This window comes from Anastrepha ludens, chromosome 2 (genome assembly GCF_028408465.1).
Source record: "Anastrepha ludens isolate Willacy chromosome 2, idAnaLude1.1, whole genome shotgun sequence".
Lineage (NCBI taxonomy): Eukaryota > Metazoa > Arthropoda > Insecta > Diptera > Tephritidae > Anastrepha > Anastrepha ludens.
In genome coordinates, this window is record NC_071498.1 from 26,326,939 (window position 1) to 26,342,058 (window position 15,120).

General features: G+C 39.4%; 1 protein-coding gene across 1 annotated transcript; it reads right to left on the reverse strand.

Moving 5' to 3' along the window:
* Positions 1–33: 33 nt before the first annotated feature.
* LOC128866109 (uncharacterized) lies at positions 34–9,343 on the reverse strand. Its single transcript, XM_054106611.1, has 2 exons — positions 8,978–9,343; positions 34–168 (listed from the first exon to the last, which is right to left on the reverse strand). The coding sequence occupies exons 1-2, from the start codon at positions 9,174–9,176 to the stop codon at positions 38–40; spliced, it is 330 nt and encodes a 109-aa protein (XP_053962586.1). The 5' UTR covers positions 9,177–9,343; the 3' UTR covers positions 34–37.
* Between the last annotated feature and the right edge of the window lie 5,777 nt (positions 9,344–15,120).

Consider the following 15,120-nt stretch of genomic DNA (forward strand, 5'->3'; position numbering starts at 1 on the left):
TCTGTTTCTTCTACTTTATAGTGGTTATTTACTCAAATTACTGCGCCACTTGCCAAGTCTCCAACCATTCCCTCAACATGTAGTAGTGCTCTTTCAAATTCGGCCAAGCCATTGTAACAATTAGCATGATGGTATTGGCAAAAACAAATAGCTTCATTATCTCCACAGCTGGAAAGAGAGAAGAGAACAAAAATACCATATATGAATAAAAACATGTTGGGGATCTTTTAAGTTTGAGATTATGTTCTAGTAGTGTGAAAGCGCATTCATTAAAGGTGGTGGCACTAGACCAACAACAACGTTTTGTACATTAGAAATGTCAAGACGAAACAGAATAAAAATGAAAAAGAAAAATAAAAGGACGAACTATGTTGCACAGCCGACATGCAGTTGGAGCTAGAAGTGCGAATGGGACTGTTTTTCATCATTTCATTTTATGCTGACATCTAAAAGTACCCGGCGAAAAAAAAAACTAATCAGCTGGTCTACCCATACCATCTTTAATAGATTCACCTTGAGTAGTGTTGTGTTTTAAGGGGTTAGGGGTAGTCAGAATTAAAAAAAAAATTGATTTTTGTTTTCATTTTCTGGAAGTATAGGGTTTTTAATAGGTGCGCTTCAACTTTTTGCCGATAGGGAGGGCAAATGACGCAATAATTTTTATTTTTCGCTTGTCATTTGTAAACTTCATTAGTATACATTTCATCATGGAACGCTACACACTTGAGCAACGATTGCAAATCGTGCAAATTTTTATGAAAATAATCGTTCTGTTGCTGCTACTTTAAGAGCATTACGGTCATTTTACGGTCCATTTAGCAAGCCGTCCCGTTTTGGGGTTATGTGAAGTCACAGTAACAAGCCTGTGAACTCAGAGCCAATATTGAACGCGAAATTGCTGGAATTTCGGCCGATTTATGCAAAAGAGTGGTCGAAAATTGGGTTCAACGATTGGACTTCGTAAAACGTGCACGCGGTGGTCATGCAAAAGAAATCGAATTTCATACTTAAATGTATATGTTCAAACTCGATAATAAAAAAACAAATTAGTTAAAAAAGTCAAACCGTTTGTGTTTTATTCAAAAAATTTCAAAAGTTGAAGCGCTCTTACTGAAACCCCTTTTATAATATCTTAAAAATATTGTGTGAAAATTTGAAGTGAATCAGACAAATCCTCTTCGAGTTATTCAATAATTAACAAAGGGCGTTCGGGCGCTCCGGAGCCGATAGCAAAACTTTAACAGTTGAAAACAAAGGCTTTGATCACGCACAAGGTTATCTATTATTAAAACTAATTTCTCTTACAATGCGAAAAAGAAAAGAATAAAAGAGCTATAGATAATGGAAGTGAAGGGTCGTACGTGACTATTTACGGCTGTGTTAGCCACTTCGCTCTAAATTAGTCACGACAAGGTCGACATGCCCATTCCCTTAGCAACATGTCAACTTTTAGTAGACAGACACATCATTACTTTTGCCAAATTCCAACTAGAAACAGTTAAAATCCTGCGCTACCAGTAGACAAACGTGGCCGGAATGGAGAATGGGTCGCACTAAGAGTATACTTACATAAATAAAGTAGGAAGGATCTAAGAACCGTAGTAGGTGTCCTATCTGGGCACTGTTTAATGGGAATGCACACCAGTAGATTAGGGGCACTATCCAATGTCTATCGTAGAAGCTGTCAGGATATAGAAGAGGAAGAGACAGTTGAACACCTTATATGTGGGTTCATGGCTCTATGTAAAAGACGGTTGAGATTATTCGGTCTCGCTTTTCGGGACAACATTACAAATATTGCGAATCTTCAACTAGCTAGTAAAGCCAGCTTTTCAAAATTCACCCAATGGTTAAGAGAGGACAATGTAGAGTAAAGATAGGATAGTTCCAGTGGTATCACAAGGGCGTCTAACTGGCCTAAGTGCGTCGAAGCACAGCCACTTCACCCAACCTAACCTAGTCACTTTGCCCTATAAGAGAACGTTGGTTTATGAAGAAAGTTCAGTCCTAGCCAGTTTCTCGTGTTCTTTTTTTAACATTTGACATTTAACCTGACCATTCATTGCTGAAGCTTTTCCTTGAAATCAACTTTCTCTGGTACTACAGATGAAAGTCAACCTGCTATTTCCGCAGGCGTAGCACAATAGTGAAAGCCAATTTGCCTAGATCTTAATTCAACAAGAGCAGAACACTTGAGAGAAGCTGCTGAGTTGATTCAACCTCAAACTTCGGACAGCTGCCGCAAAAGGAAGATCAAAATTTTTCAACTGAGCAGCGCTAACAGCCCTTGGATGTTTTTGCAATTAACACATGACGTATTTTGCGGAAGAGTTTGGTCCTTCAGCCTTCCAAAATTCAGTCAGAAAAAGAATTGAAGCTTTCAAACCAACGGCAACTTCGAAATCTCATTACTTACATCCAAGAAACTCAAAATGGTTTTGCTAACAAAATATACATCTTACATACATACACGCCTTTATTATTCCTTTCGTATTAGCGTTTGGTACGCGTTGTGCGCTAGTGGTTTCAATGAACTATTTTTCTTCGAAAATATAGCTGGAAATTCACGAATCCCTCCAGAAATTAAGGGATAGATGATGTAGACTAAGGCCTAAATTCTACAACCGTCTACTGATATCTCAAAACTATACCAAAATGCTGGACATTGGGTACACGTTCAAGGGCTTCCCCTCAGTCTTAGCTGAAAAGTCTGTGATCCAACTAAATAATTCCACTCTTCTTCTTCTTGATTGGCGCGATAACCGCATAAGCAACTTTAGTCGAGTTCAACAAAGTGCGCCAGTTGTTTCTTTCTCATGCTAACCGGCGTATCGGCGTATCGAATATTTTCAGAGCCGGAGCATTTGTATCAAATCGGACAACATGATCGCTGCGCTATGTCCATGTCATACACCTCATTGTTCCATAGCCTGCAATACTCGCCGTTGCTAACGTACAAAGGTACAAAAATCTTCCAGATAATCTTTCTCGCAAACACTCCAAAGGACGCCTCATCGGATGTTGTCATTGTCCAAACTTCTGCGCCATGCGACAGAACGGGCATGATGAGGGCCTTGTAGAGTTAGTTTTATGCGTAGGGAGAGGACTTTACCACTAAATTGTCTACTTAGTTCAAAGTAGCACTGGTTGGCAAGAGAGATTATCTGTTGGATCTCAAAGTTGGAGATTTATTACCTCAATTCTAAAGAAATTCTAATTTCATGACAATACTAAAAACGATATTCTGCTGTCCTACATTCTTCTTATTACAGAAATCCAGTCGGTTGTGATAGAAGGGGTCACACAAAGATGCTAATAAGTAGAGGGACTGATGAATAGCGATAACGTGGCTAAAGAACAACAAAGCCGCGGGCGCCGACGGACTGTCGGCTGAGCTATTCAAACATGGCGGCGAGGAGCTGGTAAGGTGCATGCATCAGCTTCTATGCAAAATATGGTGGCTTGAAAGCATGCCTGCCGATTGGAATTTAAGTGTGCTCTGCCCAATCCTACAATCTGTGCCAATTACCGCGGAATTAGTCTTCTAAATATCGCCTATAAGGTTCTAGCGAGAGTATTGTGTGAAAGGCTGAAGCCCACCGTCAACCAACTGATTGGACCTTATCAGTGTGGCTTTAGACCTGGAAAGTCTACCATCGACCAAATATTTACAATACGCCAAATCTTGGAAAAGACCCATGAAAGGAGAATCGACACACACCATCTTTTCGTCGATTTCAAAGCTGCATTCGACAGTACGAAAGGGAGTTATCTGTATGCCGCGATGTCTGAATTTGGTATCGCCACAAAACTAATACGGCTTGCAAGATGACGTTGCTCAACACCAGCAGCACCGTCAGAATTGGAAAGGACCTCTCCGAGCCGTTTGATACCAAACGAGGTTTCAGACAGGGTGACTCGCTGTCGTGTGACTTCTTTAACCTGATGATGGAGAGCATCGTACGAGCCGCAGAACTTAATCGCTCAGGCACAATTTTTTATAAGAGCGTACAATTGTTGGCGTATGCCGATGATATCGACATCATCGGCCTTAACAACCGCGCTGTTGGTTCTGCCTTCTCCAAACTGCATAAAGAGGCAAAGCGAATGAGTCTCGTGGTGAACGAGGACAAAACGAAGTACCTCCTGTCTTCAAACAATTAGTCGGCGCACTCGCGTACCGGCACCCTCGTCACTGTTGACAGTTATAATTTCGAGGTTGTAAAAGACTTCGTTTATTAACACCGATAACAATGTCAGCCTTGAAATTCAACGTAGAATCTCTCTTGCCAACAAGTGCTACTTTGGACTAAGTAGGCAACTGAGCAGTAAAGTCCTCTCTCGACGAACAAAACTAACACTCTACAAGACTCTCATCATGCCCGTCCTAACGTATGGCGCAGAAGCTTGGACGATGACAACATCCGATGAAGCGACGCTTGGAGTGTTCGAGAGAAAGATTCTGCGTAAGATTTTTGGACCTTTGCACGTTGGCAACGGCGAATATCGCAGACGATGAGCTTTATGACGACATAGACATAGCGCAGCGAATAAAGATCCAGTGGCTACGTTGGCTGGGTCATGTCGTCCGAATGGATGCAAACGCTCCGGCTTTGAAAATATTCGGTGCGGTACCAGCTGGTGGTAGCAGTGGAAGAGGAAGGCCTCCTCTGCGTTGGAAAGATCAGGTGAAGAAGGACTTGGCTTCACTTGGTGAGTCCAATTGGCGTCGGTTAGCACGGCCAAAATCGCGTAAGCAGTTATCGCGCCAATTAAGAAGAAGAAGAATTTCTATCGGTCTATGTCTGGACGGCGACATTAATGGTGGCTTAATGTCGAAAATTGCGTCTTTACTATACTCGGGAACTCTTTCGATTGTGCATTCCTGACTAGAATAAAATTATTACTTTGCATGTTTTCTTTTTCGTACAGCCTTTGATGAGAGGACCTGCCAGTCCTGAGACAGCAAGCAGGTATAGTTGTTAAACAGTTAAAGGACCCCCCACACTCTTCTAGTTATGTGCAATCACTACGAGGGTGGTGAGTGTAACTAATAGGTCTATTTATAAGTTCGTGCGGTTTTACAACAGATGGCGTAACTTGATTATTATTCCATCGATCCACATTTCCAAACATTCATTGGAGAGCTACTGTCGTAAGGCACAAACGTCAGTATAAGTTTTTTATTTGAAGCGTAAACAACAATATTTTTACCACACTTGAAAATGTCGAATTTCGTGCCAAATAATGTGTTTTTGCGGGGAATTCTTCTTCATTATTTTAATATGAAGAAAAAAGCAGCCGAAAGTCATCGTATCTTGGTGGAAGTTTATGGTGAGCATGCTCTATCTGAGCGAACGTGCCAGAAGTGGTTTGCACGCTTTAAAAGTGGTGATTTTGGCTTGGAAGACGAAGAACGCGAGGGTGCGCCGCCAAAGTTCATGGATACCGAATTGGAGGAATTGCTCGATCAAGATCCGGCTCAAACGCAAGAAGAGGTTGCAAAAACTTTGGGAGTTGATCAATCAACCATTTCCAAACGTTTAAAAGCCATGGGAATGATCCGAAAGGTAGGCCATTGGGTGCCGTATGAATTGAAGCCAAGAGACGTTGAACGCCGTTTTATGGCATGCGAACAACTGCTTCAACGGCACAAAAGAAAGGGTTTTTTGCATCGAATTGTGACTGGCGATGAAAAGTGGGTCCATTACGACAATCCAAAACGTCGGGCAACGTATGGATACCCTGGCCATGCTTCAACATCGACGTCGGCGCAGAATATTCATGGCCTGAAGGTTATGCTGTGTATCTGGTGGGACCAGCTGGGTGTTGTGTATTATGAGCTACTGAAACCGAATGAAACGATTACGGGGGATGTCTACCGACGACAATTGATGCGTTTGAGCCGAGCACTGCGAGAAAAACGGCCGCAATACGCCGATAGACACGACAAAGTTATTTTGCAACATGACAATGCTCGGCCACATGTTGCACAAGTGGTCAAAACATACTTAGAAACGCTCAAATGGGATGTCCTACCCCACCCGCCGTATAGTCCAGACCTTGCGCCATCCGATTACTATCTCTTCCGATCGATGCAACATGGCCTGGCTGACCAGCACTTCCGTAATTACGATGAAGTCAAAAAATGGATCGATTCGTGGATTGCGGCAAAACCGACCGAATTTTTCACAAAGGGAATCCGTGAATTGCCAGAAAGATGGGAAAAAGTAGTAGTAAGCGATGGACAATATTTTGAATATTAAATTTGTAACCATTTTACGTCAATAAAGTTTCAAATTTCGAAAAAAAACCGCACGAACTTATTCATAGTCCTATTAGTTTATTAACCTGCATTTCACTGCGCTCTGATACCCAAATCAACGTATAGGAATTATTTAGAAACTACGAAAAAGGTATTTGGGAATTCCCCGTCTAATTTCCCATGCACTTTCAGTTATCTTTTATGGTCGCTCTCTTATCTGAATAAATATAGAGATATTTCACAGGTATTACACTCAAGAGAAACCAGTCAACTGTCTCTTTGACAGCGACTACCCTGGATGGACGGATAGTCACTGAACTTAATCGAATTAAGAGACTAAATCAAATTTTCTATGTGTATATAATCTTCTCCTTCTTCTTCTTCTCAATTTCCGTCATCCCGGGCGGGACGTAGGTATATAATATATGTGCATATGTATTATAAGGCCGAGTTTTTTATAGATAAAGGGTCTGTCAAAAGTGACGCCCGCCTAGATGTCAGTAGTAAATAGTTCCTTGACTGTACCTTTTTTATGCCATCTTTGACATTTGTCAAGAGGGCAGATATGAAATTTTACACGCCAGAATGACTTATTACAATTATTGAAACTTATTATGAAAATGGTCGATCTTTAAGAAAAAATTCGTGACTTTTTTGTTGGAAATAGTCGTCCGAAAGAGTCGACAATTCAAAGGTTGGTGAACAAACGCAGTCTGCAAACTACGCAATCTGCAATGGCCTTTATCCTTGGAGAGGGTTATTTTCTAAACCTCTTTTGTTTATACCCCCTTTTAAGGATTTCGGCTGGCGTTGCCCCATAGTTTAGCGCCTGAAAGAACTGGCAGACGAGGCTGTGGTTTTTTGAAAAGTAAAGTCTATGTGAGTTAACAATGATTCCTGAGCTGATACACAACATTCAGATCGAGATTGCTGAACTCAGCGCGATAATGTATGTAACATTTTAATTATTCCCGTATGACAGCGCCTAGGCGTGCTAAGAGTGGACATTTAAATGATACCATTTTTTTCGAATATAATTGTTAAGAACCGTATTTTGAATAAAAATAGTGCAACCTACAAGAATCTAAACTTATATATGTAGATGTTTTGCTTTAAACCAACATTAGGCGCGTATTTTGAAAGATCCGCTATGTATTGATGTAGTAATGGTGTAGCCTAAAATTCGATGCAATATGGTCTAAGAGGCTCCCAAATTCTGTGGATTCCGTAGAATCGACCCATTGTTAATAAATAAATAAATAAAAAGATTTGATTCATTTGGAACTAGAAGATAAGCGCTGAGCTCCTTAAAGCACTGAGAGCCACAACGTCTGGAACTCATGATATGGAGTTCTAGCTTGAAGCATTTGTGACTGTCTTATTTTCGGTCCTTCGATCCGTGAGTTGTGTTACTGGCACAGGAACAGAAATAAATGAAGATGTTGACACGAATTTTTCCACAACAGCACGTACAGCTTGTCTGGTGAGAGTTTGATTACGACCGACGTAGACAACTTAGAGTTGCGACCACCGACTCAGAAGCTCAATAATTTCCAAACGTGGATCGTTTGAGAACTTTATGTTAAAACTGTATGGCATTTCGGCATGGCCAGATCATAAATAAAATTTGTTTTTAAATACAAAATTGTTAAGTCTCACTTGGAACCCCCTTTATTTGCTTATGAAGGTTTAGTTAGATATGGTTTGAATTTTTTTTTTATAACTTTTTTGTTTTTGAAAATGACTAAATTAATATTTTTATTAAATAGTCAAGTGTGTAATGTCTTATTGTTCTGGAAATTCTAGAATTCAAGTCTTTTAATACTTCATTCCGAATTATATATATATATATATATTAGGCCGGGTCGATTTGTGAGGAGGCAAAAAAATCGCCCATTGCTTTGTGAAAATCATATTCTAGGGATCAAAATGAGAAACTTTGCCGAAGGAACCATACCTCTAAAACGAATTCTGATGTCCCCCAATAGGCGCGTACACCCTTTTTGGGTGTTTGGCCGAGCTCCTCCTCGTATTTGCGGCGTGCGTCTTAATGTTGTTCCACAATTCATTCCGAATTGGAATCATTAAAATAAATATCTGGCACAGAAATATTTTCAATTCACCTTGACTTACGTTATTTTAAGTAAAAGTTATAAAAAAACTTTAATTAATCTAAGTAGTCTGTAAGATATTATATATTCTTTGGAAGAATAAAAAAAATAAAATAATTTACTCAACACACCTACAAACTTTCATTTATACATACACACATGCATACTTGTATATGAACTCTAGCCTTAATGGCGGCTTACGTCACTTTTTTCATTTTTAATTTTTTTTTTTGTTAATAGCTTGCAAGGGTGTATTTTTTGTTTAAACCAATTTTACCAAAATTTCAATATTAAGTTCATGTTTTTTTTTACTTTTTTTTGCTGCTTTTATTTTATTTTACGCAAATTCAATTAATATCGCTTCTAAGTGTTTTAAATTAAATTTAAATTTGTTTACTTTCAGCTCAATTTTTTTATAGTCTTTACTTCCGTATTTTTATTTTTATTCTTCGCCCTAAACAAATACTTGCCTTTTAAAAATATGTTTGTTAGTTTCTTGTCTAATTTTTTCTGTAAATTTATTTGTTTTCTTCAAAAGCTCATTCCGTTTGTTATCTTTACTTGGCAAAAAGTATTTGTGTCAAAAGTAGGATATGCGTACCTTCCGGTGAACGCAAGTAATCACCAAAACCGGAGTTCAAATCGTGCTCCGCGTGCAACTCTTTGGCCTTATCTGCCTTCAACTTCTCTTCCAACTTGGCGTCGGTCTCCTCCTGCTTTCCCGCATTATTGCGATAGCTGTTCCTCGATTTGCCGTAACCCGACGAGGAGTTGACAAATGCGCCTTTCTTGGGCTTCATTATATTTGGTTTGGAATTTAATCCTTCACTTCTTTGACAATTAAAATTGTGTTGTTCTATGTTTAATTTGGTTTTCGCTCAACAAATTCGCAGCCCTTGCAGGCCACTAATTGTTGCGAAAAAGTTCCAGCTGCGCCACTTAGTTTTAGCCAACTAAATTTTGAATTTTTCTACGTCGCTTCGTTACGGGAACTTACGCTGAACCTCGCATTTATTTGGGGCATTTACACACACGCGCAATTTTGCAAATTCGCAATTTCTATGGCTTCCAAGTTGATTTTATTGATTACCTGTTAAATTTTTCAAGCGAGAAAAAGTGAAAAGAAAATTGTAAAATTTTTGCAATGGTATAGAAAAGCGTGCGTTAATCGGTCAGCGGCGGGTGAAGGAAAACCTTATGGGAGAGAAACGGGTAGAGGTGATGATGGAGGCACTGCTTTTTATTATATTAATATATATAACTTCTAATATTTGAATTCTTTTTTTTGTAAATTGAACCGATTATCCAAAACACCTTTAATTTGAATTCGCATGAGTTTTTTACATTGTTGATGGCTAAAATATATTTTGTAATAGCATTTCACAGGTTTCTGTGAGTTGTCTGAATGATAAGAATAATGGGTACTTAAAGTGCATGCATAGTACTGCATAAATGTTCATGCAAGTATTGTAAAGGGTGATCAATTTAGAGGTATCGGATTTTAAATTCATTGGGCAATCTTTATTATTTTTGTGCAGAGATAATCCCTTTCAAATGTTGCCCGCAACTGCGCCGTAATTTGGCCAACCGTAAACACCAACTTTGAATGACTCGGTGGAGGACTTCAGTTGGTATCTCATGTATAACTTCAGTAATGTTACCCTCTAATGCCTCAATCGAGGCTGGCATATCCACAAAGCGTTTAGACCTTACATACCCCCACAAATAAGAGTGCAAAGGTGTGATATCACACGATCTTGGTGGCCAATCCACTGGTCTGAGACGAGAGATGAATTGCTTACCTAAACGACGACGCAGTAAATCCATTGTTTCATGGGATGTATGGCAACTAGCACCATCTTTTTGGAACCAAATGTTGTGGAGTTTCAATTTCCGGTACCAAAAAGTCGTTTATCATGGCGCGAAAGCGTTCGCCATTCACAGTTACATTGGCGCCTGCCTCGTCTTTGAATAAATATGGACCCATGAATCCTCCAACCCATATGGTGCAGCCTAACGGTTGTTTTCAGAGGATGTAATGGCTGTTCTTGAATGGCTTCGGGTTCCTTTTCAGCCCAAATACGGCAAATTTGCTTAATGACGCAACTATTGAGTCAAAAATTAGCCTCATCGCTGACCAAAATTTGGGTCCCAAATACGGATCTTCGGTCAGTTTATCAAGAGCCCAACAACTGAAATTATGACGCTTTAGAAGATTGGCCGACTTTAAATCTTGGACTAGCTGAATTTTTTATACTTTCGAACTAAGATCTTTGCGTAAAATTGCCCATGTAGTGCCATAAGAGAGGCCAAGTTTTCGAGATCGGCGTCGAATCGATTCCTCCAGGTTTTTGGCAAAACTGGCACTTACAACCGGAATATTCTCTTCACTTCGGGTTGGACGTGGTCTAATCGGTAAAGTATCATCCAATAATGTAAAATTATTCTCAATTTGGCCGATAGTTTGCCGAATAGCGTCCGGTAGGACGATTATTTATACCATAAGTTGGCCTGAGCGCGCGATACACACTTTTCACAGAGCGTCGATTTTAGTAATTCAAATGTACGATTTGTAAATATTTGTTTAAAATGTATGTGTTATCATAAAAAATTATAAAAGGAAATTTGAGAAGCTTGACGACAACGTCCAAACTACTTGGATCACTTGGCGTGGATCCGCTCACGTGTCTTGTTATCTTCCATAACCTATCAGAAAAATGTTAGAAGACCTCAGGAACTAAAATTCTTTTTCATTTTATTGCACTACGCAATCGGCGCGTGCTCGGATAGGAACACTCCAATACAACCACGGCAATTGCGTTATCGAAACTAACCTGATTCATGCCCGGCCAAGGGGCATTCGCCTGTGGTAGCTTTGTGGAATGAATATGCCGCTACAACAGCAAAGATAAAAAGCAAAGTCTTTCTTGACCTGGCCTTTCAAATACAGACTAGATCTCTTTCTATTGTCGCAAGCAGATACGGGGGACTAACAAACGTTCGGTAAATTGGATTGAAAAAAGGATACGTTTTATTTTATTTTTTATATTCAACCTTCATTATTTTTATCTTCTCCACATAATCGCCATAAATATCAATATATTTTTTTTAATCTGTAAATCTTCAACAGTCCCAAAAATCGAGGTTTTGCAGCTTCTTGAGCTCAGCACTAACCGCATTTATTATCTCTTCATAATTAGCTACCCAAGACTTTTCTTATAACATTTTTTTTATATTTTGGGAATAACTAAAAATCACACACAGATCCCCAGAATATGGCGATGGATGAATTTCTTCAATGCCAGAAAGCACATTGAAGTTACTTGTCATTACAGCATTACGAGCTGGCGCATTATCATAGTGTAAAAAGTAGCGGAGCAGTTCCTCTTTCAAGTTCCAATTTTAAAGTAAATTTTTGAATACTTTTGGTAAGCAGTTTTCAGTATACCATTTGACAGTTACTCTCTGAGCAACATCTAAAGGAATAGCAGCAACAATTTTTGCTCTGCTGAAGTAAACCGAGATCATCACTTTTTTTGCTGACTTTTGCTGCCTGGCTTTCACAGGTGGATTTGCTACTTTCGGACTCCATACCATGGAACGCTGTTTGGTTTCCGGCTCATGCATAAAAACCAAGCTACGATCATATTAACGCTAAACCTACCGATATTTTATGTATTCCTATTCCTACTAAAGTGGGTCAAATGACCCATCTTAAAAATATTATATTTTCATTATTAAGATCACATATAATATATTTCTCGGTAAAACAATTAGCAAGAGAAGAGTAAATCTTGAAAAATACATTCGATGTATTTTTAATAAAAGTCGTGAAGGCAAACGACGATTTAATAACTTTATTTCTAAGAACTTCTGACAAAAAGTTTAAAATGGGTCATTTGACCCGTCCATGGTAGGTTTAGTGTTAAAGTTGTTAGACTCTCCGTTTTCGAATTTTCTTAAAAAATGTTGAGCAAAATTTACTCTCGCTTCTTTTTGACTCTCATTCAAAACGGAACCAATGAAACCCATGGAGCAGATTTCTTTGCTTATTGCAAATCATTATGTAATACTAGCAATACTGCCATAGAATTCAAGCCCAATTCACTACACATCATTTCCTGTATCATTCCTGGGAGTCCGTCCATTTTTCGCTTCACCAAAAAGCATTTATCTCGATTTTGGCCGGCCATCTCAAGGCTGGTCCTTCACAGAAAAATGTCCAGTTTGGAATAATTAATACCACTTAAGAAAAAATCTTGATTGGAATGTCCGTTTCATATGCACTTTCGAATTTATTGAAAATTTACACCGGCTTGAATTGACGTTGAAAGCTGTAAAGTACTGAGTAAAGAACTTCCTGCTGTGTCGCTGGCAGAATTTCTACCGACGTTGTATCAATTATTTTATGTTTTCTCGTCTCCATTCTAACCGACTTTTCTGAAATTGTAAATGAAACCTCGTAAGGCTACATGATTGAATCATGGTAAGGCTATAACTAATGGCATTTGAAAATTTTTCAAAAAAAAAAAAAAATCAAAAATACCAGCGACTTACCAAACGTTTGTTATTTTCTCTTACCAAACGAAATACTTTCAAACTTGGAGCGGCTGTAACCCATCAAATGGCGTGAACTCGCCATTGGATTCATTGAATCTGATAATAAAAAAACGGATATTCATTGCAATTTCGCGCTGTCGTTGTTGTTGTAGCAGTAACTTTGCCCTGTCAGTGTAGTGTAAATCACCGGACGGCGGTCGGGAGCTTAACACGTTCCCTGTCCGCTGAGCCACATATGGTTCAGGAAACGTGCGCCTGATAAGCACTGATACGTTCCTGAGCCATATGTGTGTCAGAGGGTATATGAAACTTCTAAAGCAAATTATTCGACTGGACGTAGCGGAACTGTACAGTTTCTCCACTGGACGTGCTGGTACGATAATAAAGTAAAGAAAAACGCCGGGACATACGAAAAAATATTTTTATTTTACGCAGAAATCACAAATTATTTTTAATTACTTCTGATTACGACACTCCCAGACTTATCCAAATCAGCAATCTCGGGGTCACGCCCTATGCAAATATCATAATTCCAGACAAACCCCTCCTCTGTGCACAGTTTATAGATTTTCAAGCCGTATTTATGAGCTTTTGATGGGTTGTATTGACGGAAAGATATCCTGCCTCTAAACGGCATCATCGACTCGTCAATGACGATACATTCACCAGGTGTTAGTAAGCTCTTCCAATTATTGATAACAAGGTCAAAAAGTGGTTTTATTTTGTATAGACGTTCGTTTTGATCCCTCGGAGCTTCATTATCCACAAAGTGCCAGCAACGTAATATTGACGAGAACCGATTATATGACATATTTACGTTGTGAAATATTGGACTTGTCGGTCAATTTTGCATTTTTGTATTCGGACAGGGAACGTGTTAAGAAGGTGGTAAGAGTCTTCCGATGAATGTCGTTAATTGTCTGTCTGTACACTGTCCGATCCAGTAATTGTCGGTCTGTTTTGTCTTGGATCTCGTCCGCGTAATTGAGGAGGTGCCCCCTGACGTGCCTGGGAGGCGGCTGCTCAAGCAGGTGTTTGCATAGGTAGGACCTGCGGTAACACCCTAACAGGAACTGCTTGCTGAGCAGTTAATTATGCTCCTTTACAGGGAGCATATGGGCCTCGGCGTGTATATGTTAAAGTGGGGACATCAGAAGACATCCTGTCGCAGTCCTAATGGCAGTGTTTTGACAAGTCTGTAGCTTCGTCCACTGCGGAACACTGGTTCCAGGCGACCAGACAGACGCAGCATAGTTTAAAACCGGCCGGCTTATTTCCATAAATGTCAATAGCAACATTTTGTTGTGTTTCCGGCAAGAGATTTGAGGACCTTATTGCGATTTTGGACTTTATTGGCAATAGCGGTTGTATGCGCTGAGAAGGAGAGCAAACTGTCGAAGGTAACTCCCCAGATTTTGGGTTTGTTAACAGTCGGAATTGGTGTGTCATAGACTTTTACTTTAAGTTGCAGTTTGACCTCCTTTGTCCACATGGTGAAGAGGGTCGCCGTGGACTTCATGGGGGAAAGTTGTAGGCTACTCGCAGTTATGAAGCGAGAAAGGCAGGCGAAGCAGTCGTTTACCTTGGCGCACAGACCATCAATGTCATTGCTCGACGACATTATCATGCATTCGTGGGCGTAGCAGACCAAGCAGAACCCCTCTGGTGGCTGGAGGAGTTTCGAGACACTTGTGGAACTCCTTGCTTTATTTTCCTATGCAATTTCGCGCTCTTCCCTTACGCTTTTCTCTGGTTATAATTCTGCATATTAACATAATTTTTTTTTTTCCAGATTTAAATTTGCACCAGTTACGCTGCGTATCACTGTTTGTGTCTCACGCTGATTCGCACAGAAAAAAATTCCATCAAATTGAAAGAAACACATTTTTTTTCATAATTTATAGCTGCATTAAATGCATTTTTAACTGCTTTATTTGCATAATTTCAAAGGAGTATGTAATACAACAGTAGAATCATTGTCGCTCTTTCTCTTTAAATCAAAATACAATCATACAATGAAATTTGCAAGAGAATAAAAAGAATCGCTGACTAATATTTTGCTGCCGAGTTTTTCTTCTTACAAATACACACACACATGCACATAGAACTACAGTACACAGAGCCATGATCTTCATTGATTTTCTCATAGTTTTTTAATTATTTTTATTTTATTTTCTCATTATT